We start from the raw sequence: 24,337 nt of genomic DNA, 5'->3' as shown, positions 1-24,337 counted from the left end.
GTCTTAAATGCTTTATTACAAAATAATGTGAACAATACCAAAAAGCAGTACTTGACTCTAATATCATATTTCACTTTGTACCCATCTTATAAATATCACAAAAATGTGTCTGAACAGAATTATAATGCCTTGAGTAGCGCTTACTACAAAGTAGATACAAAACATAATTTCCTGTAAATTAATTGTTTTTTTTATTGCAATCAGTCTTTTTATTACAAGGCACATCAGATGGTTTTGTAGGGTCTCAGTATCTTCATCTACACATTCAAACTGCGCTGGTCTTATTCAGACACACACACACAAAAAAAAAAACGTCCAACCGTTTGTACCAGCTGTGTTAGCAACTGTAAGGGTTAGTTTAGTGTAGTTCGAAGATATAAGAGGAAGAGAAGGCTGATATTTCAACACCAGTTTCATGTGATGCATTGAACTTAAACACACTGGTAGTCTCACGGACGAGAGACTACTTGGACATAGTGTCAGCTTAGTCAAGTACTCGGCTTAATACAGTAATCAGAAGCTAGCCCACAAACTACACACCACGTTATGTCAAGACACAGTTTAAACATTACAGTACAGTTGGCCTCTAGTCAAGCTAAAACATGGAGACTGGCTTGCTATAGTTTCTCTGAGAAGTGCAAAGTATAGAGGGCCAGACCAGAGGGAGACCTAAGGTCTACATGTAATCTCAATGCAACGTGGTGAAAAATCAAGCTAGTCCAGAAACTGACAGAGTTGAATGCATGTCATCTTAATGGATATTTAATTTCAATCGTCAACTCTTTTGTACGCTAAATGGTTGTAAACATTATAAGTTAATAAGACATTCTCTATGCAATGTGTCTGAAGATCTAGCCCTTATGTTTTCCAACAGCGCAGATATAATAAACCTCAAAACATAAAAAAAATATATTTAAAAAGTTAATGGTGGAACAAACTTAGCCTGAGTGCTAGTCTGTTTAGTGTTATCACGCCAACTCCGGTGCAAAGAGCACAAACAGATTTGGGACCAGGCTAGCATAAACTCTGACAGTCTTGACAATACAAAAAAAAATAAAACATTGCTACAAAACCCAACTCACTATCTACAGTTGAAGTCGGACGTTTACATACACCTTAGCCAAATACATTTAAACTCAGTCTTTCACAATTCCTGACATTTTATCAGAGTAAAAAATCCCTGTCTTAGGTCAGTTAGGAACACCACTTTATTTTAAGAATGTGAAATGTCAGAATAATGGTAGAGAGAATGATTTATTTCAGCTTTTGTTTCATTCATCACATTCCCAGTGGGTTAGAAGTTTATATACACTCAATTAGTATTTGGTAGCATTGCCTTTCAATTGTTTAACTTGGGTAGCCTTCCACAAGCTTCCCACAATAAGTTGGGTGAATTTTGGCCCATTTCTCCTGACAGAGTTGGTGTAACTGAGTCAGGTTTGTAAGCCTCCTTGCTCGCACATGCTTTTTCAGTTCTGCCCACAAATCTTCTATTTGATTGAGGTCAGGGCTTTGTGATGGACACTCCAATACCTTGACTTTGTTGTCCTTAAGCCATTTTGCCACAACTTTGGAAGTATGCTTGGGGTCATTGTCCATTTGGAAGACCCATTTGCAACCAAGCTTTAACTTCCTGACTGATGTCTTGAGAATTTGCTTCAATATATCCACATAATTTGTATATCCACATAACATCCTCCCTCATTCAGCCATCTATTTTGTGAAGTGCACCAGTCCCTCCTGCAGCAAAGCACCTCCACAACATGATGCTGCCACCCCTGTGCTTCACGGTTGGGATGATGTTCTTCGGCTTGCAAGCCTCCCCGCTTTTCCTCCAAACATAACAATGGTCATTATGGCCAAGCACTTCTATTTTTGTTTCATCAGACCAGAGGACATTTCTCCAAAAAGTAACTCCTGATGTGTCCCAATGGTGGCTCCCTGTAGGGAGACAGTGTGGCAGACATGGCCCACGTCTGCTGCAGACATGGCCCAAGTCTGCTGGGTCTGTCATGGCCAGTTTGTACTATCATGACACTAGGCAAGACCCAAATGCAGACACAGGAGGCAGATGGTTGGAGTTTAAGATGTTTAATAAATCCAAAGGGAATAGGCAAAAAGTATCATGTGTCCCCATGTGCAGTTGCAAACCATAGTCTGACTTTTTATGGCGGTTTTGGAGCAGTGGCTTCTTCCTTGCTGAGCGGCCTTTCAGGTTATGTCATTATAGCACTCGTTTTACTGTGGATATAGATACTTTTGTACCGGTTTCCTCAAGCATCTTCACAAGGTCCTTTGCTGTTGTTCTGGGATTGATTTGCACTTTTCGCACCAAAGTACGTTCATCTCTAGGAGACAGAATGCGTCTCCTTCCTGAGCGATATGACGGCTGCATGGTCCCATGGTGTTTATACTTGCGTACTATAGTTTGTACAGACGTGGTACCTTCAGGCATTTGGAAATTGCTCCCAAGGATGAACCAGACTTGTGGAGGTGTACAATTTATTTGCTGAGGTCTTGGCCGATTTTCCCATGATGTCAAGCAAAGAGGCACTGAATTTGAAGGGAGGCCTTGAAATACATCCACAGGTATACATGCATTTGACACAAATGGGTGTCAATTAGCCTATCAGAAGCCATGACATAATTTTCTGGAATTTTCCAAGCTGTTTAAAAGGCGCAGTCAACTCACTGTATGTAAACTTCTGACCCACTGGAATTGTGATAAAGTGACTTAAGTGAATTTATCTGTCTGTAAACAATTGTTGGAAAAATGACTTGTGTCATGCACAAAGTAGATGTCCTAACCGACTTGCCAAAACTATAGTTTGTTAACAAGAAATTTGAGGAGTGGTTAAAAAACAAGTTTTAATGACTCAAACCTAGGCGTATGTAAACTTCCGACTTCAACTGTAATACAAATATGGAACAGGGAATAGTGTTTATTTTTCAGTTTCTAGAACATAGTGTAAACAGACATAATAACCACAGAATCATATATATTTGCGTGTAGAGCTCAGCATAACGATATGCTCGAACCAACTCCCATTGAGTTGGATGTGCTTTGTCCTAGCAACAGTGAACGACTGCACAATGCAGATAGTGAAATAAAGAACCAGTATAAAGACATACAAACGTTTTCCAAGACAAATCTTAATAATGTTCAAATTTTTACTTAGATTTGGGGCTACTGTATGTTTAAATGAGACTGGTAATAGTACTCCTTTAATCTTACTGGATAAGAAAAGCAAACCTCTAACACACACACACACAAACCTAGGAAGTCTAAAAACACCATTTACAGGCAGGTATGGGATTGACATTGACTGATAAATAGTGTATTCAGTATTAACTCACTCTTTTTACCCCAACCAGGCAGGGTTTTCATTCATTGTAGCTTGGAATTAGTATGTATGTGTCCATCAAATCTATTGCTCAAAGGGTCTGGATGTTTTTTTCTTCTTAACAAGCTGGGCCTTGAGCAGAGGAACAGAATAATCCGTGTCCCAAATGGCAACCTACTGTATTCCCTATTTAGTACACTACTTTTAACCAGACATAAGCCAAAGTCAAAAGTAGTGCCCTACATAGGGAATAGAGTGCCATTTGGGACGTAGTTGAACAGACAGTTGGCCCGTCTCTTCTTATTGGTACCAGGGTGTCTTACGGATCCAGTGGAGAGTCAAGCCTGCATCTGTCCGGATCTTGATGGAGGCAGCCTCAGCCTCTCTTACCGTCTCCTTCACAGACTGCATCAGGTTCTGGGCATTGTGAACCAACATCTCTGTGGCCTGGGAGAGGGGGAAGGAAAGAAAAATGTTGGTCACATTTTACATGAAGTTGCTCTTGTGTAGTAACACTGTAATTACACTAGTAACAACATGCTATTTATATCAGTGTTTCCCCTATATTCATTTAGCAGCAACGGCCCACCGATGATAAATTGTTGCCAACACTGCAAAAAATGTAATTTAAAAAAAAATACATATATTTCTGCTGATATACACTTTTAAGAAATCCTAGGGGAAGCACTGTACATTGTAACATTACTGTTACATTGCACTTTAGTACATTTCGTAGTAAATTTCAAGTTGAAATGTTCAAGTGTTTTTCTGTAATTACACAAGTGGAATAGTGTTCCTTATTCCACTTGTATAATAACAGGAACCACTTAACTCCATTACAATGTTATTCCAAAAGCAAAAAGGTAACTTTGGTTGATGTGTGTTATCCAATGATCTCCAGTGTACTGACCTGCTCTGACTCCTCCTCGCTGATGTTGGTACGACCCAACATGGTGGCCTTGACTGTGGAGAGGATCTTGAGCTGTGTGCTAATGGTGGGGATCCGCTCACACACCTGGAACACAGAGAAGTTTATTTAAGTTCAAGTTCCGAGAAACCAGTCAGAGACATGAAGATAAAAAAACAGAAAACAGTGTAATTTATTTCAATGATCTACCCTAAATCAAATCACGAGGACAGGGTGGAAATTCAATTATCTTTAGTCCTACAACTCCAACATGAATATAATGTTGTCCTTTCTATGGTCTTTCCAGAGCAGCTGCTGCTCCTCAAGAAAAACCTGAAGAGAGCAGTTTGAAAGTCTTGCTTCTTCCGTCCTCGTTTGCTCAATTCATCCAAAGACACATTAGCAGAATATTGGACCAGATGAAACCCTGATTAAGGCAGCATAGCTATCGAAACTTAGGTATTTATTGCATCGTAACCATGAGAGTTAGCATTTTGTTTCCTAAGAAGACTGGACCAGGAACCAGTCGGTCAGCTGACCTGGAGCAGGTTGGTCCGGATGCGTTTGTCTGTGCACTGCTTGGCCACCTCCTTGGCCAGCCTCGTGACCTCGTCTGAGGCCTTGGCGATGTCTTTGGCACACTGGATGAGGGCACGCTTGTTCCCGCTGCCACCGCGCACCAGACGGGACATCTCAGCCATGAGCAGGGCCATTCTCTTGGCTGCACCGATGATATCGTTACCCTGAAAAAGATGACAAAAACCAAGGCATTAAATTGGACATATGACAACACAGCTGGGGTGGATTCCGTGTCCAGTGTAATTGTGCAGTGTACATGTATATGTACATGTCACACTTCCTAAATGGCACCGAATTATGGCTAGTCTGAATCTGCTCTGCTATGGTTTTCTGGTCGCAATAAACTTAACTTTGAACATCAACATGTAACTAACTGTATGTGCTGTTAGCTCACCTTGCTAGACCACTTGCGGGCCTCCTCGTGGAGCTGCCTGGCGGCCATCATCATGGGCTCGCTCACCATCTCTCCCAACACCTGCTCTGGGAAGTCCTCGTCCTTCTCCTCTGGGGGAGGGGGTCTGGGGGGAGGAACCTCACCCTCGGGGAGAGGGGGTTTGGGTGGGGCGGGCTCGTCGCTGACCTGGCGTGTATTCAGATAGGTGAAACGTTCAGAATGTTGCAGATAGAAATGAATCCCTCTACTCTACATGGCAGATAATCATATCCGTTCTATCAAATATATATTTTTTGATATGAACGTTCTGAAACCCCATTTGTACGCCACTGAACAAAACCCTGGTGTTGACAGTACAGGACTGTAAAGTATTTTGTGACAGATGCTGATGTGAAAGGAGCTTTATAAATGAATTTGATTGATCGACTTTACGTGCAGCTGATGCAGATCAGGAGGTGGTGGTGGGAAGTCTGGTTCCTGTGGCTGGAACGCATCTCTCACAATGGCAACGGCACCCAGGATTCGATAGCCTGAGTCCAGGAAGCCCTTCTGCAGACCTGGACACCACGGAGGAAGAAGGAGATACATATAGGCCTTAGAAACAGGATATTAGACAAAGCCCGCAAAAGCTGCTGTGTGGCAGCAGTAACACATTGACAGACCCCAAAACCATAACACCATCGACTGAACCTTAACTTTTGACAATCACAGATTCAGAGATTGATAGAATGAATCTTTATATTTAGTATTAGGTCATGTTGGAAAGCTGTACACGGGTAGCTATAACAGCAGATTATACAGTATAATGATCAAACACATCCTAAATGTCTGGTAACTGCCTTGGAACATACTTGGATCTGTGATGTTCCCAGCCACAGCCTTGGCGTCCATCACCATGGGAGAGATAGTCCGGCTGAGCTCATCAGATGCAGCCTTCACTATCTCTCTGAACTTAGGATCCTCAGAGTTCTCCACCTAGGAAAGAAAGTCTATTCATAAATTTCTATTCTTTTCATAGTATCTCTTTTAAGCTGAACTGCAATTCAGTTGTCTGTATTCTATGCTTGCGCATCTGCATTGCTTGCTCTTTGGAGTTTTAGGCTGGGTATCTGTAAATCACTTTGTGACAACTGCTGATGTAAAAAGGGCTTTAAAATAAATTAGATTGTAAATAAAAATGATCTATACCTCCCGTTTCGCCACCAGGAGGATCCGGTTGGCCCGCCGGGCGATGCTAGTTGCCCCTGCCACTAACATCTGGGGCTGGTGGTTAGCCATGGCCACACGACACTTATCCAGGTCTTTCTTAATGGCCTCCTCAGAGGCATTCAACAGAGACTTGGTGTCTATGGCCTCGTCCACCAAACCTAGAGACCGAGAAGACATCATTCTTAGTGCTTATAACGAAGTGACCACAACGCCCACTTTTTGTAATCAATGACAAATGACACAAGATGGTCTGGCACTACCTGTCATTTTCTCCACATTGTCAATCCACTGGTTCTTCATGGTCTCAAAGTGCTCGTATGCAGCCTGGTTGCCTGGGTTTCTCAGAAGGATACGGGCTGCAGAGACTACCTAGAAAAGAACGTTCCCATCAGGAAAAAAAATATAGGAAATAGGGGTCAACTGACCAAGGCCAAATTAATCGTCCCTATGTCACGACAGCATAAGCACCACACAAATGTTGATCATGTTGCACAAAACACAAACACACCTACTCCACTGGTGTAGCACAGTTTCTCTGGACCCCTGCAAAGTCAGAGTTTTGGCCCCAGCCATTCCTAAAAAACAAACAATGTATAGACTACCAATCGCTATCTGTGGTTCTGAAATTGCAACGTTTACGCTGCTGCCTATCGATAGGCTATCAGATGATGTGGCGCTAATGCTTGGCTATAGCTTTGCTTTTATGGATACATGTTCATTTGTATTTGCTCGTAATTTTCTCACGTTAAGCCTAACGTTTATGTTTCATGAAGCTATAGGCCTACAGTGTCACAATGCTGCTATTTAGAATGCTGGCTGGAGGCAATAATGTAATTAAAGTGGGAATTTCAAACATTGCAGATTGTAAAATGAATTTACGATGCAACAGCATACTAATCAGTAACCAAAATATATTTTTTTGAATATACAATTGTCCAGTAGGCCTTTCTGGAAGAGGAGAAGGATGGCCGACAGTCTCACTAGAGAGGAACTGCCACTATTCTGGAGAGAAGGAGGAGGAGAGACTCTCACCAGAGGAACTGCCACTATTCTGGAGAGAAGGAGGATGAGAGACTCTCACCAGAGGAACTGCCACTATTCTGAAGAGAAGGAGGAGGAGAGACTCTCACTAAAGGAACTGACACTATTCTGGAGAGAAGGAGGAGGAGAGACTCTCACTAAAGGAACTGACACTATTCTGGAGAGAAGGAGGAGGAGAGACTCTCACTAAAGGAACTGACACTATTCTGGAGAGAAGGAGGAGGAGAGACTCTCACTAAAGGAACTGACACTATTCTGGAGAGAAGGAGGAGGAGAGACTCTCACTAAAGGAACTGACACTATTCTGGAGAGAAGGAGGAGAGACTCTCACTAGAGGAACTGACACTATTCTGGAGAGAAGGAGGAGGAGAGACTCTCACCAGAGGAACTGACACTATTCTGGAGAGAAGGAGGAGGAGAGACTCTCACTAAAGGAACTGACACTATTCTGGAGAGAAGGAGGAGGAGAGACTCTCACTAGAGGAACTGACACTATTCTGGAGAGGAGGAGGAGAGACTCTCACTAGAGGAACTGACACTATTCTGGAGAGGAGGAGGAGGGACTCTCACTAAAGGAACTGCCACTATTCTGGAGAGAAGGAGGAGGAGAGACTCTCACTAAAGGAACTGACACTATTCTGGAGAGAAGGAGGAGGAGAGACTCTCACTAAAGGAACTGACACTATTCTGGAGAGAAGGAGGAGAGACTCTCACTAGAGGAACTGACACTATTCTGGAGAGAAGGAGGAGGAGAGACTCTCACCAGAGGAACTGACACTATTCTGGAGAGAAGGAGGAGGAGAGACTCTCACTAAAGGAACTGACACTATTCTGGAGAGAAGGAGGAGGAGAGACTCTCACTAGAGGAACTGACACTATTCTGGAGAGGAGGAGGAGAGACTCTCACTAGAGGAACTGACACTATTCTGGAGAGGAGGAGGAGGGACTCTCACTAAAGGAACTGCCACTATTCTGGAGAGAAGGAGGAGGAGGGACTCTCACTAGAGGAACTGACACTATTCTGGAGAGAAGGAGGAGGAGAGACTCTCACGAGAGGAACTGACACTATTCTGGAGAGAAGGAGGGAGAGACTCTCACTAGAGGAACTGACACTATTCTGGAGAGAAGGAGGAGGAGAGACTCTCACTAAAGGAACTGACACTATTCTGGAGAGGAGGAGGAGAGACTCTCACTAGAGGAACTGACACTATTCTGGAGAGGAGGAGGAGAGACTCTCCCTAAAGGAACTGATACTATTCTGGAGAGAAGGAGGGACTCTCACTAGAGCAACTGACACTATTCCGGAGAGGAGGCGGAGAGACTCTCACTAAAGGAACTGACACTATTCTGGAGAGAAGGAGGAGGAGAGACTCTCACTAGAGGAACTGACACTATTCCGGAGAGGAGGCGGAGAGACTCTCACTAAAGGAACTGACACTATTCTGGAGAGGAGGAGGAGAGACTCTCACTAGAGGAACTGACACTATTCCGGAGAGGAGGCGGAGAGACTATCACTAGAGGAACTGACACTATTCTGGAGAGGAGGAGGAGGAGAGACTCACAAGGTGGTAGCTTGGCTGATGTAGTTATCTTCGGTAATTTGGCACGAGCTTGATCAGATAAAACTTGTTTTTGTGCACTGATTGGTCTTCCTTTATGTTTATCCATCTTGAACAACCCACTCACTCTCCATCCGAGTCCCACCTGATTCACCCACTCACTCTCCATCCGAGTCCCACCTGATTCACCCACTCACTCTCCATCCGAGTCCCACCTGAATCACCGACTCACTCTCCATCCGAGTCCCACCTGATTCACTTAACTTTAAAAAAAACTAGATAGCCAATTAGGTGAGGAGGCCGAAATAGGCTAATTAGCTGCATGAAAACTACATTGACTGTCTGTTACACCTACTACCCATGTTGATTGAACAACAAACACTTTGCTTGCTACATTTGTAAATTAAAAAGGAGGGTTACTGTCCAAATTATTTATTACAAAAATGAATACAATTTAGACATAGCCGTGAGATGACAGACGCATGGGCCCCCAGAGCATGTGGTGCCTTTCGCCTTTCGCGGGCTACAGGGATTTACGCTACACCAGTGACACACTCGCACACTTACACACACTCACACAAACACACTGTCCCATACCTGTGGTGTCAGGTCCCTTGTAGACTTGACGGCAGCTTGGATCCCCTCCACAGTGCTCTTGTTAGCTGTTCCTACAGCGGCAGCCTTTTCTGCCGTGGCACCCAGCTTGTTGGCATGGTTCTCAAAGTTGGCCGCCCTTTCGTCAAACACCTAACATAACAGTGACAAATCATAGAATCATGAAACATAACACAATATACACTGGGTGGTTCGAGCACTGACTGCTAATTGGCTGAAAGCCGTTGCAAATGAAACCGTATACTACGGGTATGAAAACATTTATTAGGTTTGTAACCAGTTTATAATAGCAATAAGGCAACTCAGGGATTTGTGGTAAATGGCCAATATACCATGGCTAAGGGCTGTACACAGGTACTTCGCATTGTGTAGTGCATATATTGGCCATATACCACACCCCCTCGGGACTTATTGCTTAAATATAGTATACTATATGCCACTTAGCAAATGCTTACAGCGACAAAACATTAGAACGATAAAACATATTATTAAATATTAATCTTGCATGATTACTTATGGTAAGACTTCCCTCTGGAAATGTAGTCTAAGTATTATTGAGTGGCAAGTACATAAATGATTGGAAACGAATCAATAAGTCATCCATATGTGTATCATGATATGAATCTGCCAAATAAGTCACCATATTGCAGAGCCATATTATATGCATACACGGTACACTTACATTTCACATTTTAGTAGATGCTCTTATCCAGAGTGTCTTACAGGAGCAATTAGGGTTAAGTGCCTGGCTCAAGGGCACAGACAGATTTTTCACCTAGTCGGCTCGGGATTAGAACCAGCGACCTTTCAGTTACTGGCCCAACTAGGCTACCTGCCGCCATACACACTTTAGAGCTCTTTATACTGCTCTGTTCATAGGTTGAGTGAATGAATGAGCCATGATGGAGTTACTGTAGGGAGACAGAGAGACGAACAGAGGGAGAGGGAGTAAGAGAGGAAGGGGGAGAGAGAAAGATAAGCCTCCCACCTCGTCCCTGTTAGGGGCATCGGACGGGGCGGTGGAGGCCACAGCGAGTAGTTTGATGGGAGTGGTCGTGTCGCTGAAGATGTCCGACACTTCGTGAGTCATAGCTTCCTGCATTTTTTCTTTGAGGTCCTGAGAAGACAAGTCCACACACACATGAGTTAGTGAGAATTAGACCAGCTTTTAGAAGTATTACATGTTAACAATAGGCTCTTAGAACTCTTTTGTCAAGTGCTTTACATTGCAGCTCTGATCTATGGAAATACTACTACATGTGTGTGACATCGTTCAACAGTTGATTTCAAAGGGGAATTCTTACTTAATAAACTAAAACACATTTAGGTCACACTTTCTTTGGATAGTCGGGATTTTCTATCTGTAGACACTCTAACGATGGTCATACTATCAACAAACTATCTGTTGATAGGCAACTGCTTGCTCAGGTTACGGTTAGGTTTACGATAAGGGTTTGGGTAAGGGTTAAGGATAAGAGATAAAGCTAGTGTTAGTTTATGGTTAGCAAATACAGATAGACTATCCAAATAAAGTGTTACCCACATTTATTTTTACTAACATAGTCATAGGGCTCCTGAGTAGCGCAGCGGTCTAAGGCACTGCATCTCAGTGCTAGAGGTGTCACTTCAGACCCTGGTTCGATTCCAGGCTGTATCACAACCAGCCGTGATTGGAAGTCCCATAGGGTGGCGCACAATTGGCCCAGAATCGTCCGTGTTAGGGTTTGGCCGTCATTGTAAATAAGAATTTGTTCTTAACTGACTTGCCTAGTTAAATAAAGGTTAAATAAATAAAATAGTGGATCTGTCATTGACTGCAGCTGGTGTATCCTGCCAGGAGGGGGAGCCCTTCACCATGCCTGTGTCAGAGTGAACTCCAGCTTGTGTGGCTAATGACTTGTGAGAGTGAATGTGAGCCGTCTCACCTTCAGGGTCTCCTGGAGCTGCTGAGCCACGGCACGTGCTTGTGGCGACTCTCCCTCGCCCCTGGCAGCCAGGTTGGCTAGCTGGGCCATCAACTGTTCCACCTGCTCACACTTCCCCAGCAGCTCCTGTCTATAGGGACCTGGCAGGGCGTTAGCCAGACGACGACCCTCTGCCACCAGACCCCGGATAGCTGCCTGGCCTGTGGAGAGACATAGATGGAGTCAGACACAGAAGCAGCAGTCTAGGCGGCTTATTATTCCATATATTGTTGTGGTTATGCTTACTCTGAACATTCTCTAGTAGACGGTGTCATACAGTCCAGAGCCAGTGTAAACAATGCATGACATGTGAGAGTGTATCCAGGCTTCTGAGCCGACAAGCCAAAGAGAGCATTATGAGGTTGGGTGAGTAGTGGAATGTAGTGCACAGAGGAAAAACAACACAGCAAGCGAGGGAGGGAGCCAGAGAGAGATAGATTGGAAGAAAGAGAGAACAAATCAAGAAGCAGGGATGGAGAGAGCAAGAGAGAGAGAGAGAGAGAGAGAGTGAACCAGAGATAGAAAGAGAGAGAGCGAGCGAGAGAGAGACTGGGAGCTATGAGAGAGACCAGGCTATTGAGACTCACCCACTCCACCGTCATCAATGGTAGGGTTCTCCATCCAGCTCTGGGCCTGTTCTATCTTCCCTTCCAGGTGGACTGCTGCCTTAGCGGGCCTGCTGTTGGCTACAGCCTTGTTGGTCTTCGACTGCAGGTTCTGCAGAGCCGTGGCTATCTGTTTGGCCAATGCCCTGGCCTCCGGAGTATCTCCTCTACCCCTGTGAAAGGGAGAGAATAATGACATACTGGAAAGGGCCTTTCTCATAGTCTCTCTAAAGCATGATAGTTATTTTAGGGAAGGTTAAATAAAAATGAAAGGACGTTGATTACGATTTGTGGACTTCTATCTAGCAAAAAAACAAAATGTGATTCAACCTCTAAAGAATTACATCCCCAAGGCATACATGTATAGTGAGAACAATAATGGCCCAAGAACCGAACCCTGCGGAACTCAATATTTTACCTTGGGAGTGTTTTGAACATTCTTCTTTGAAGTCTTCTTTATTCTGCATTGTTAATTTTTTAAGGAATGCAACCAACAACTATTTCCATAGCATATCCAATGTGCGACTTACTGTCTCCGGAGCTCAGAGAGCTTGGCGGTGAGAGCAGCCATCTCTCCGATGGACCTCAGGATGTCATCTCTCTCCTTGGGGTCTTCACACATGTCAGCGATCTTCTTGGCCTCAGTCAGGAGGGCTCGGATGTTCTCTTCTCCCTCAGGACCACCGTTGGGGTCTGCGAGCCAGTTCTGCGGGAGAACAGGGTTAGTGGTCAACATAAGACAATCGGCACAACACCATGGAACACAAATTACTGTTGTTTAATGCTTTTGTGTGCTATCCTCTGGGATTTGTGTTTTACTTGTATCCTATCATCAATCAATTATCGAATCAATCAGATATCCTACCTGAGCAGCGTCGATCTTCTTGGCGATGACCTGTTTGGAGTTGGTCATGGCCTCCAATTTCCGGGCTGCATTTTCCACCTTTCCCGTGAGAATGTCCAGGCCCTGGGAGACCTGTTGGGCCTTCTGCATGGCTGCAGGAGATGCCCCCTGACCCCTGGAGAGAATGACAACACAGAACATCAGTTGGTTGTGAAATTCTAGAAACGTTCACAAAGTTCACAGGTGTCATGACGTGGCCCTTTCTGGGGGTAGATCATTCCCCCCCCCCCCCCCCCCCCCTCACTCTCTCTCCTAAACCCAGGTTTTGTTATCTCAGGTCATAAATTCCTGGAAGAGACTCTCTCCCCCTGGTCATGCAGAAAGAGAGAAAGAGAGCACAGAGAGAGAACAAAGGCCTTCACTTGGCCAAACTCCTAATCCCCAAAATGGGAGAACTAAACTATATTTATATTTTTGAGAACGTGGGAATGGTCCGTGGACACTTAAGGGACAGTTATGGCGGGTGTGTTTCATTTGGTGAGCTCATGATGACAGGAAACATAAACAAAGATATCTCTTAAAGTGTACATTTCCCAGCTGTCAGGTTTACATCTAAATATTGTTAAAAGTATGTGATTAAACATGAAACTATTTGTGAAAAGATGTCATGTGATATTAACCTTCTAAATGAGAGTATGGATTTTCATATAAAGATTAACTAGTCAGTGGCCACACCCCCGTGAGCCCAGACATCACATTAGGCGTCATGGACTGCCCTTTTCTACTGAAACGTATAAAACCCACTCCTGATGAAATTCACACCAGACCACGCAAACCCCGGTGTAAGCTAAGGTTGCAAATGGTTGAATTTCTGAGACCAAAACATTTCCGGGTGATGCTGGTGTGTGAAGTGGTTTAAACTACAACTCTCCCAAAGGACAAGACCATACCACGTGGAGCATTGGCTAGACGGCTGGAAATGGTTCAACTCTGAGACTATCGATCCCTACAGAATAAGAGCAAATCTTAGACGTATAATTACTAGTCTGCAGCAAGAAATTACATAAGCCTAGAACGAGCATACCGACAACCGCCGAAGCATCTAGTCTATGAGAACATTTCTGAATGGTACTCCTCTGAAGTATCCATTCTAACCACCTACAACCACGAAAGACTTTGTGACTTCAATGAAAGTTAACCAGAGACGATGATGAACCCTACAGGATGATTGAGGATTCCAACAGAGAAAACAACAACGACATACGGGAGTAAATATATATACATTGCAATTATTCTTGAATGAGCGGCCGTTCATCTGCAAAGGATTAGCATTTCAATTAATATAATTATAGACTGTGTGTAATGAATCCATTTAGTCTTTCCCACACTTTCTCAGTCACACACCTTTCCTCTTGTTTACCAAGCTGTCATATCGGCTTAGCCCACTAGGGACCTTTCTATCATTGTTAGTAACCAATATCTACTGTTTGTTTGTTATGTATTTCTGTGAGTATTTAGTTAATAAAAAAATAATTAAGCCAATTTGTATTTTGCTGATTCATAATTTATGCTAGGGTTTGTGCAGATAACCAAGAATTTTACGACATTTGGAATGAGACTAACAAGGTAATAATAATTTATTAATGAGAATGACTAATCGATCAGATATGAAAATGTCTGAGGGGTTCTGTTCGGAAAATTACAGCTCTATAAATTGACATTTTCTGTGGTGCCCCGACTTCCTAGTTAATTAAGTTTACATGATTAGTTTAATCACTTAACGATAATAATTAGAGAGAATTGATTTGATAAAATAACAGTCTTCACATTTAATGATAGTAAAGACACGACACGGGTTTTTCAGGAATCCCAGCATGGTTGGAATCCCTGCTTATTCCTGGAATAACTGGGTTAATGTGTGGAAAGCAGGTTGGCATTCATCGTCATGAATCTGGAACTGGAGTCAGCTCTGCAGTGGTCACTAGCTAGCACAGCCACAAAGTCATACAATCCAAATAAGTGCAGTGAAATGTGTTGTTTTACTATTCTTAATCCTAGCCTTAACCATACTGCTAACCCTAATGCCTAACCTTAAATTAAGACCAAAAAGCTAATTTTAGTTTTTTCAGGAATTTTTTACAATAAAGCACATTTTGACTTTGCAGCTGGCCCATCCAGTGGAAATCGCTCAGGGCATGATTGATGACAATAAACATCAACTTAGGGAACAATACCTGCGTGTGGAAAAGGAAATCTTGTTCATAGTGTTAGTCATTCTGATGGAAAGACAGAAAACTCAAAACTGACTGAGGATATATTTCATTGACTAACATGTTCTGTACCTCTTGCCCTCCTGCTGTTTAACTTCCTGTTCACTGTCTCATATGGGATGAAATACTTGAACAATAATATCATTTTTTCCTGATCTTAGTGTCTCCACTTCCAGAGGCCTTTCCAGGTAACAGCAGACAGTAACTCATTCAGGTCGGGGGTTTAACTAGATTATGCATTAAGTGAGGAAAGCTTCTTTTAATCTGGCAGCATGACTCAGTGCGTGTCCCCAGCCACTGTGAGATCTGATCGGAGGGGAATCAGTTACAGTCTAACACACTATAATCCCCTGTAATAAGCTTACCACTTTGTAGGTTACTTTCTCCCACTGATTGATCACAGGCTGTGTTTCAAATGGTATCCCATTCCCTATATATATACTTTTGCAGATTTACTTTAGTGCCTTATTGGAAACAGGATGCATGTTTTGGAATATTTTTTATTCTGTACAGGCTTCCTTCTTTTCGCTCTGTCATTTAGGTTAGGATTGTGGAGTGACTACAAATGTTGTTGATCCATCCTCAGTTTCTCCTATCACAGCCATTAAACTCTAACTGTTTTAAAGTCATCATTGGCTTCACGGTGAAATCCCTGAGCGGTTTCCTTCCTCTCCGGCAACTGAGTCAGGAAGGACGCCTGTAGCTTTGTTGTCACTGGGTGGATTAGCACACACCACTAACTAGCTAGCCATTTCACACCAGTTACACTCACCCCCTTTGACCTCATTCTCTTCAGCAACCAAGCCACAGCCCTTGCAGAGCAAGGGAAACAACTACATCAAGGTCTCAGAGCCAGTGACATTACCGATTGAAACGTAACTAGCATGCACTGCTAAATAGCTAGCCATTTCACACCAGTTACATGAGCTTGAGAAATGTTTACAAAAACAATGGATAAGTTGCCCTAAGAGTTGTGCAAGGTTGGTGAAATCGTATTAAAAATTATTCATAACTGTAATGGCTGCTAAAAGTGCTTCCACCAAGTATTAACTCTTGGGTGTGAAGTCATACACAATCGATGCATCCTCATTTTGTATTTTTTCGTCATTTTTTCCCTATAGTTTTTCTTTCATTTTGGAAATGTGGAGTAACTTGTGGATAGGAAAATATCAAAATTAATTATTTTTTTGAATGAACTTTCAGGCAGCAAAATGTGAAGAATGTGCAAGGGATGTGTAGACTTTCACTAGCGACTGTATGTATGGTTAATTGGTAATTAATTAATTGGCACTTGCAATGCTAGGATTGTGGGTTTGATTCCCGGGGCCACCCATACATAAAATGTATGCACGTATGACTGTAAGCCGCTTTGGATAAAAGCATCTGATAAACGGCATATATTATTACTGTACATGTACTGTACCTGGCCCTCATCTCAGACACCTGGTCAGTGATCTGGCCCAGGGTTTTGGCAGTGCCCAGGATATCCCTCCGCTCCTTCCCAGCACACAGCTCTCCCACCTTCCCAGCCTCATCCAGGATCTGACGGATGGCCTGTTCTCCTGCATCCCCTGATCACCAGGAGACAGAGACCACGGCAAGACAAATGTTACTTACAACCTAGAGAAAAAGGACAACTGCATTGTTCAATTGGCGCCAATCAGAAGGAAACAGATTGATACAGGGAGAAACTACTTACACTCCAATAAAACAGATTGTTTTCGTTTTTAATTGAAAAACAATGCGCTACAGATTGCCCAAATGCAGAGGTTTTCTAACCTCTCCTCAGGTACCCCCAGCCATTCCATATACAGTTAAAGTCGGAAGTTTACATACACCATACCAAATACATTTAAACTCAGTTTTTCGCAATTCATGACATTTAATCCCAGTAAAAATGCCCTTTCTTAGGTCAGTTGGGATCACCACTTTTTTTAAGAATGTGAAATAGAGAGAATGTAGAGAGAATGTGATTTATTTCAGCTTTTATTTCTTTCACCACATTCCTTGTGGGTCAGAGGTTTACATTCACTCAATTAGTATTTGGAAGCATTGCCTTTAAATTGTTTAACTTGGGTCAAATGTTTCTGGTAGCCTTCCACAAGCTTCCCACAATAAGTTGGGTGAATTTTGGCCCATTCCTCCTGACAGAGCTGGTGTAACTGAGTCAGGTTTGTAGGCCTCCTTGCTCGCACACGCCCACAAATGTTCTATAGGATTGAGGTCAGGGCTTTGTGATGGTCATTCCAATACCTTGACTTTGTTGTCCTTAAGCCATTTTGCCACAACTTTGGAAGTATGCTTGGGGTCATTCTCCATTTGGAAGACCCATTTGGGACCAAGCTTTAACTTCCTGACTGATGTCGTGAGATGTAGCTTCGATATATCCACAATTTTCTTTCCTCATGACGCCATCTATTTTGAAGTGCACCAGTCCCTCCTGCAGCAAAGCACCCACACAACATGATGCTGCCACCCCCGTGCTTCACGGTTGGGATGGTGTTCCACGGCTTGCAAGCCTCCCCCTTTTCCCTCCAAACATAACAATGGTCCTTATGGCCAAACAATTATATTTTTGTTTCATCAGACCAGGGGAAATTTCTCCAAAATGTACGATCTTTGTCCCCATGTGCAGTTGCAAACCATAGTCTGGCTTTTTATGGCGGTTTTGGAGCAGTGGCTTCTTCCTTGCTGAGCGGCCTTTCAGGTTATGTCAATATAGCACTCGTTTTACTGTGGATATAGATACTTTTGTACCTGTTTCCTCCAGCATCTTCACAAGGTCCTTTGCTGTTGTTCTGGGATTGATTTGCACTTTTCGCACCAAAGTACGTTCATCTCTAGGAGACAGAACGCGTCTCCTTCCTGAGAGGTATGATGGCTGCGTGGTCCCATTGTGTTTATACTTGCGTACTATTGTTTGTACAGATGAACGTGGTACCTTCAGGCGTTTGGAAATTGCTCTCAAGGATGAACCAGATTTTTTTCTAAGGTCTTGGCTGATGTCTTTTGATTTTCCCATGATGTCAAGCAAAGAGGCACTGAGTTTGAAGGTAGGCCTTGAAATACATCCACAGATACACCTCCAATTGACTCAAATGATGTCAATTAGCCTATCAGAAGCTTCTAAAGCCATGACATCATTTTCTGGAATTTTCCAAGCTGTTTAAAAGCCACAGTCAACTTAGTGTATGTAAACTTCTGACCCACTGGAATTATGATACAGTGAATTATAAGTGAAATAATCTGTCTGTAAACAATTGTTGGAAAAATGACTTGGGTCATGCACAAAGTAGATGTCCTAACCGAACTTGCCAAAACTATAGTTTGTTAACAAGAAATTTGTGGAGTGGTTGAAAAACGAGTTTTAATGACGCCAACCTAAGTGTATGTAAACTTCTGACTTCAACTGTATATATGAACTATTCCAGAACTAGCACACCTAATTCTACTTGTTAATTAATAATCAAGCTCTTGATTACATGAATATGGTGAGCTAGTTCAGACTACAACAAAATAGTTTAATGTCTGGGGTTCCTCAAGAAGAGGTTTGAAAACCACTTCCCTAATGAACACGGCCCTGGTATATTAAGCCACTGGGAAGACCAGTCTCTGTTACCTTGTTGGGCTTTGGGATCCCCCAGCCAGCTCTTGGCCTGGGTCATCTTAGAGTTGATGAGTGCCAGAGCTCTCTTCATGGCCTCTGTATCCTTTAGTGTCAACAACAGGGTTAAAAGAGATAACACGGATGAATAACAAAGAACCTCCCAGTCTAGAACCTCCCCAAAAATACACATTTGAAAAAGATTGATTGACTACAATTAAGACTTTGTATTACAGCATTTTGAGACCTTGGGACTAAAAGGTTCTATCTGTGCAAAGCATAGTTCTGAGATATTGAACATCAAAGTTTTCATATCCCAGATCTCAGAACTGTCTTGTAGTGAATTATTCTTCCATAAACCATTAAGACACTCAGCTTAAAGGTACATAAAGTACAGAGTATCAAAATCCTAAGACATTTATAAATCAGTTATTTTAGGAGAGTGCAATCGCAGGTAGAACCTTATGGCTCTGAAATGTCAATATGGGATCAGCCATAAGATTCTATCTGGCAGAGAATGTTAAAATTATTTCAATTTCAATAGAAAAGTATAAACATTTAATGATTAAATAAATAAAAGTACCCTTCCTTCTTTCTTATGGTCATCACACATTTGTTAAAGCGATAGTTCTGTCAAATGGCAAATGCGCCATATTCTATGGAGAACTAGCAACATTGCTAAAGCTTAGCACTCAATGAGTAAACTGATATAATTTTCTGGTATCTGACACCCAAAGTCCGTAAACTACTTTGTATTAATCGATAAAATGTGGTAAGTTTGTACTTTTTGTGAAATACCCTTTCCATGGAGGTTTTCATATTTATATAGAACAAGATGAAAAGACAAAAACAGCAATGTCTACACTAAGGGCCTTAAACATGCTCTAAGACCGGGTTTCCTAAACTCAGTCCCCCCCAGGTCTATGTTTTGTTTTTTGTCCTAGCCCTACACAGCTGATTCAAATAACCAACTCATCATCAACCATTGATTATTTGAATCAGTTGTGTAGTGCTAGGGAAAAAAACATTATGTGCACTCAGGGTGGCCCCAGAACTGCATTTGGGAAACCCTGTTTTAAGGCACCTGTATTTAATTATTTTTACCATAAAGAGGTTACATTATGGCCATTCTTCTGAAAAAGTGGTGAAAAAAATCTAAGTAATTGAAAAAGAAGACCAGAACTTATGATATGAATAATCAAGAACTTTGGACTATAAGGTTCTATATGCAAAATGTATAGTTTTGAGATAATTAATATTTTTGAAGTCCCAGATCTCAGAACTGCTTTTTGAGGTCTTCCTCTTTCATGACTTAATAACTATATAATCTTACATACAATTATTTGTGATTGACAGCTCAGCATTGTGTGATTGGATTGCAGATAGAACCTTACAGCACCAAGTTAAAAGGTGTTTGCGCAGATAGAACTTTCAGATGTAATTTTTCTTATAGTAAATTTACAAAAATAAATACATTTAAAAGGACCATCTAAAGAGCAACTCTGTGAATAACACATTTTTGACCAAAATGTCAGACAGAAACTTATAGTTCCAAGGTCACAATTTGACATACACAAAGATTTGTTCAAATAATTTGTGCAATGTCTAAAATTAGGTAATGTCCCTAATGATCATTCCTTTTTAGCGTAACCCTTCTGTAGTTTACTGTATGTCTTCGGAGTCAGCTAATGGTCTATCTGTCAATGAGCCAGATATTCCAGCATGTGTTTGGAGTTTGAACAGGGTTGGAATAGTGATCGCATACAGTAACTGCTTGGGGAATTCATTAATGTGATGATGACTGATGGGCTCGGCATTCACACAGATGAACACACGGATCATGACGTTACATAGTTACATAGGGAAAAGACATGTCATCTCCATGATTACTACCATTACAGTACACACAACAAACCTGCAAAAAGCTGTCACACATCTGTACCTCAAATGCAAGGTTAAGCTCTGACAGCAAGACACAACTGTAAAAGTGCACATGCTGTTCAAATCAAATCACTTTCCATTCTTTTGTCGAGTCCCAAATGGCACCCTATCCCTACATAGTGCACTACTTTTGACCAGAGCCCTATACAGTGTTGAGGAGGAGCTCCTTGGACCCTTCCTGCCCGGAAGTCATTTAGCCATTCATTGTAGCCACTGGCACTCTGTATAGTTTTCTTGTGTCAATTAACTCGTGACAGTCCTGGATTACTCATTAAACTAACAAAGTCAGATTCTGTCAACAAGTACTATAGTCAGTTTAAAAAAAGGTTAAGGGTACAAGACTGTTTACATATCTGGCTGTGTTGGCAAAATCACTACATATCTCATTGAGCCAAGCGGGGAAAGGCTGCCTGTTATCACAGTTCCAAGACCAGTCAGAAACGTTCACCTATGCCAATGTCGTCGGTGGATCTCAAAAATGAACTTGGATCTGCGTTAAGTAACAATGATATCCATCGCCACCTTTGTCTTACGACACGACAGATAGCTCAAACCAGTCATGACTATTCAACAAAACAATATATCATTTTCAAGTTTCTTTCAAGCTAATTTCTTAGTTACATGCTTGTATAACTAGCAAAGGAGTTTTGAAGATAAGGTTGCAGTATTTATGAAGCCTGGCAATGACAACAAAACCTTGCAGTTGTTCAGCTAGCCAGATAGTTTAGCCAGGACAAGCTCGGGACAGGACATAGCTGGGCGCACATGCGCACTAACTAGGCTAATGCAGTTCACAAATGATTATTTTTATTTATATATTTTTCTTTTACCCCCTTTTCTCCCCAATTTCATGGTATCCAATTGTTAGTAATTACTATCTTGTCTCATCGCTACAACTCCCGTACGGGCTCGGGAGAGACGAAGGTCGAAAGCCATGCGCCCTCCGAAACACAACCCAACCAAGCCGCACTGCTTCTTAACACAGCGCACCTCCAACCTGGAAGCCAGCCGCACCAATGTGTCGGAGGAAACACTGTGCACCTGGCCCCCTTGGTTAGCGCGCACTGCGCCCGGCCTGCCACAGGAGTCGCTGGAGCACGATGAGACAAGTTTATCCCTACCGGCCAAACCCTCCCTAACCCGGACGACTCTAGGCCAATTGTGCTTCGCCCCACGGACCTCCCGGTCGCGGCCGGCTGCAACAGAGCCTGGGCGCGAACCCAGAGTCTCTGGTGGCACAGCTAGCGCTGCGATGCAGTGCCCTAGATCACTGCGCCACCCGGGAGGCCCACAAATTTTAGTTTTTATGCCCTGATATCAGGAGTTGGTGGCAAAAAGTTAGATTAAACAATTCAGAGACTGAAGCGAATCGGTATACAATCCCGAAATCAGCTGTAACTGTCAAAAGTAAAACAAAGCTTAAAAATATGTTTGAGCAGGGGCACAACTGTCACTGGGGACATGGGGGGGCATGTCTGAAATTGCATTTTGTCCCACCCAGTTTTATCATTGAAATGTGATACAAAACGAGGCAACGGTGTGCTTTAGGACCATGCAGACACCTCCGAGTGGTCAGGTAGGCTGTTTATAGTGTTTATCCGACTGGATAAAAATGTGAAGACCCCCCACTTCTAAAACCAAAGTTGTGCCACTGTGCTTGAGTGAACCTGAATCCATAAAGTTAATAGTGAAATCACGTCCAGACACGGTAGACTTCTCCTCTTCACCACTATGGGCCATGGTGAAAAGTACTACACGTTATACTGTGTGTACAAAACATTAAGAATACCTTTCTAATATTGAGTTTCACCCTCTTTTCCCCTCAGAACAGCCTCAATTCCTCGGGACATGGACTCTACAAGGTGTCGAAAGCGTTCCACAGGGATGCTGGCCCATGACTCCAATACTTCCCCCAGTTGTGTCAAGTTGGCAGGATGTCCTTTGGGTGGTGGACCATTCTTGATACACACGTGAAACTGTTGAACATTAAAAACCCATCAGCGTTGCAGTTCTTGACACAAATGCCTGGCACCTACTACCATAACACGTTCAAAGGCACTTAAACATTTTGTCTTGCCCAATCACCCTCTGAATGGTACACACACACACACAATCCATGTCTCAATTGTCTCAAGGTTTGAAAATCCTTCTTTAACCTGTCTCCTCCCCTTCATCTACACTGACTGAAGTGGATTTAACAGGTGACATCAATAAGGGATCACAGCTTTCAGCTGGATTCATGGAAAGAGCAGGCGTTCTTAATGTTTAGTACATTCAGTGTATAGTGACTAGGGTGTCATATGGGACACAACCGTCAATATGGGTGTGGGGTGTTGTTTCACATCATAAAAAGCCAATCGACTGTGACATTGTACCTCAATCGGAGTAAATATAACAATTTGTCCAAGTCAAGAGATGGCTTGAATGGTGTCGAAACAAAGCTAAGTTATACACAACATGTGGCAGAGTGATGGTTACATTTTTCTTTGTGTGTGCTTATCCAGAGTGACTTACAGGGGTGAGTACATATATTTTCGTACTGCTCTCCCATGAGAATCGAACCCACAACCCTGGCATTACAAGCACCATGCTCTATCAACTAAGCCACACAGGACCTTGGTTGAGGGTTGAGTGATAGGCTAGTGTTCTTGTATGTCCTTTGAATGGCCTTATGCAGTTTATTACTTTTTACTCCATAAAGGACATCCACAAGTGGATGTTCTCTCTGGTCCCACCACCCATGAGATTAAATCCTTGGCATTTGTCCTTCAGGGACAATACAGATCTATGCTATATTAATACTGTACGTCTACTGTCTAGTCTCTACTGCATCACTGAACCAATATTAGCCTAGCGGTTTAGAGAGTTGGGCTAGTAACTGAAAGATCGATGGTTCTAATGCAAGAGCTGGTGAGTTGAATAAAAAAAATAAAAAAATTGTCCATTCTGCCATTGAACAAGAACAACAACTGCTCCCTGAGTGCACGAGGCTCAACTTCTCTGCTGGTTTGGTGCCCTGGCTACCACGCTGTATACAGTCTGAAGTGAACCCGTGCACATGCGCCGGGATTGTGTGTGACTACGTGAGAGCGAAGTGTTGCATCTCAATATCTCTGGTGCTGCTAGTGGCGAAGTCATTTTGCTGAGTCTACCTTTAATGGTGAAATAAAAATAAATAGATAAAAGAAACATGAAGTAAAACAATAAGGTGAGGATTGATGTCACTACGACTATGTCGCAAATGGCACCCTAGCTTCCCTATATGCCCAGGTCAAAAGTAGTGCACTATATAGTGAATAGTGTGCAATTTGGAATGCATCCAAGGTTTACTTTACCAAGTGGTGAAGCCAGCCTGAGAAGTGGACAGGTGGTTTGACAAACCAATCCTTTCACAACACAAGTAAACACACACTCTCTAACAGTACACTCCATCCATCCAGTGAGAGGCCCTTGCGTTGGGG

At 42.7% G+C, this 24,337-nt stretch overlaps 1 protein-coding gene across 1 annotated transcript in view; it reads right to left on the bottom strand.

The window, feature by feature from the left end:
* LOC129861159 (vinculin) overlaps positions 1-24,337 on the bottom strand; it is a 71,620-nt gene continuing 47,283 nt past the window's right edge. Inside the window, exons 7-22 of the mRNA XM_055932330.1 lie at positions 18,951-19,041; positions 16,755-16,902; positions 13,083-13,236; positions 12,748-12,923; positions 12,200-12,390; positions 11,574-11,773; positions 10,637-10,765; positions 9,631-9,780; positions 6,694-6,802; positions 6,413-6,591; positions 6,076-6,199; positions 5,657-5,781; positions 5,225-5,410; positions 4,791-4,994; positions 4,255-4,359; positions 1-3,791 (exon numbers count right to left, since the gene is read on the bottom strand). Coding sequence (XP_055788305.1) covers positions 3,645-3,791; positions 4,255-4,359; positions 4,791-4,994; positions 5,225-5,410; positions 5,657-5,781; positions 6,076-6,199; positions 6,413-6,591; positions 6,694-6,802; positions 9,631-9,780; positions 10,637-10,765; positions 11,574-11,773; positions 12,200-12,390; positions 12,748-12,923; positions 13,083-13,236; positions 16,755-16,902; positions 18,951-19,041 — 2,418 coding nt within the window. The 3' untranslated portion in view covers positions 1-3,644. The remainder of the gene's footprint in view (positions 3,792-4,254; positions 4,360-4,790; positions 4,995-5,224; positions 5,411-5,656; positions 5,782-6,075; positions 6,200-6,412; positions 6,592-6,693; positions 6,803-9,630; positions 9,781-10,636; positions 10,766-11,573; positions 11,774-12,199; positions 12,391-12,747; positions 12,924-13,082; positions 13,237-16,754; positions 16,903-18,950; positions 19,042-24,337) is intronic.

This window comes from Salvelinus fontinalis, chromosome 1 (assembly GCF_029448725.1).
Source record: "Salvelinus fontinalis isolate EN_2023a chromosome 1, ASM2944872v1, whole genome shotgun sequence".
NCBI lineage: Eukaryota > Metazoa > Chordata > Actinopteri > Salmoniformes > Salmonidae > Salvelinus > Salvelinus fontinalis.
Note: the sequence above shows the minus strand (reverse complement) of the source record. Positions and strands in the feature narration are given on the sequence as shown.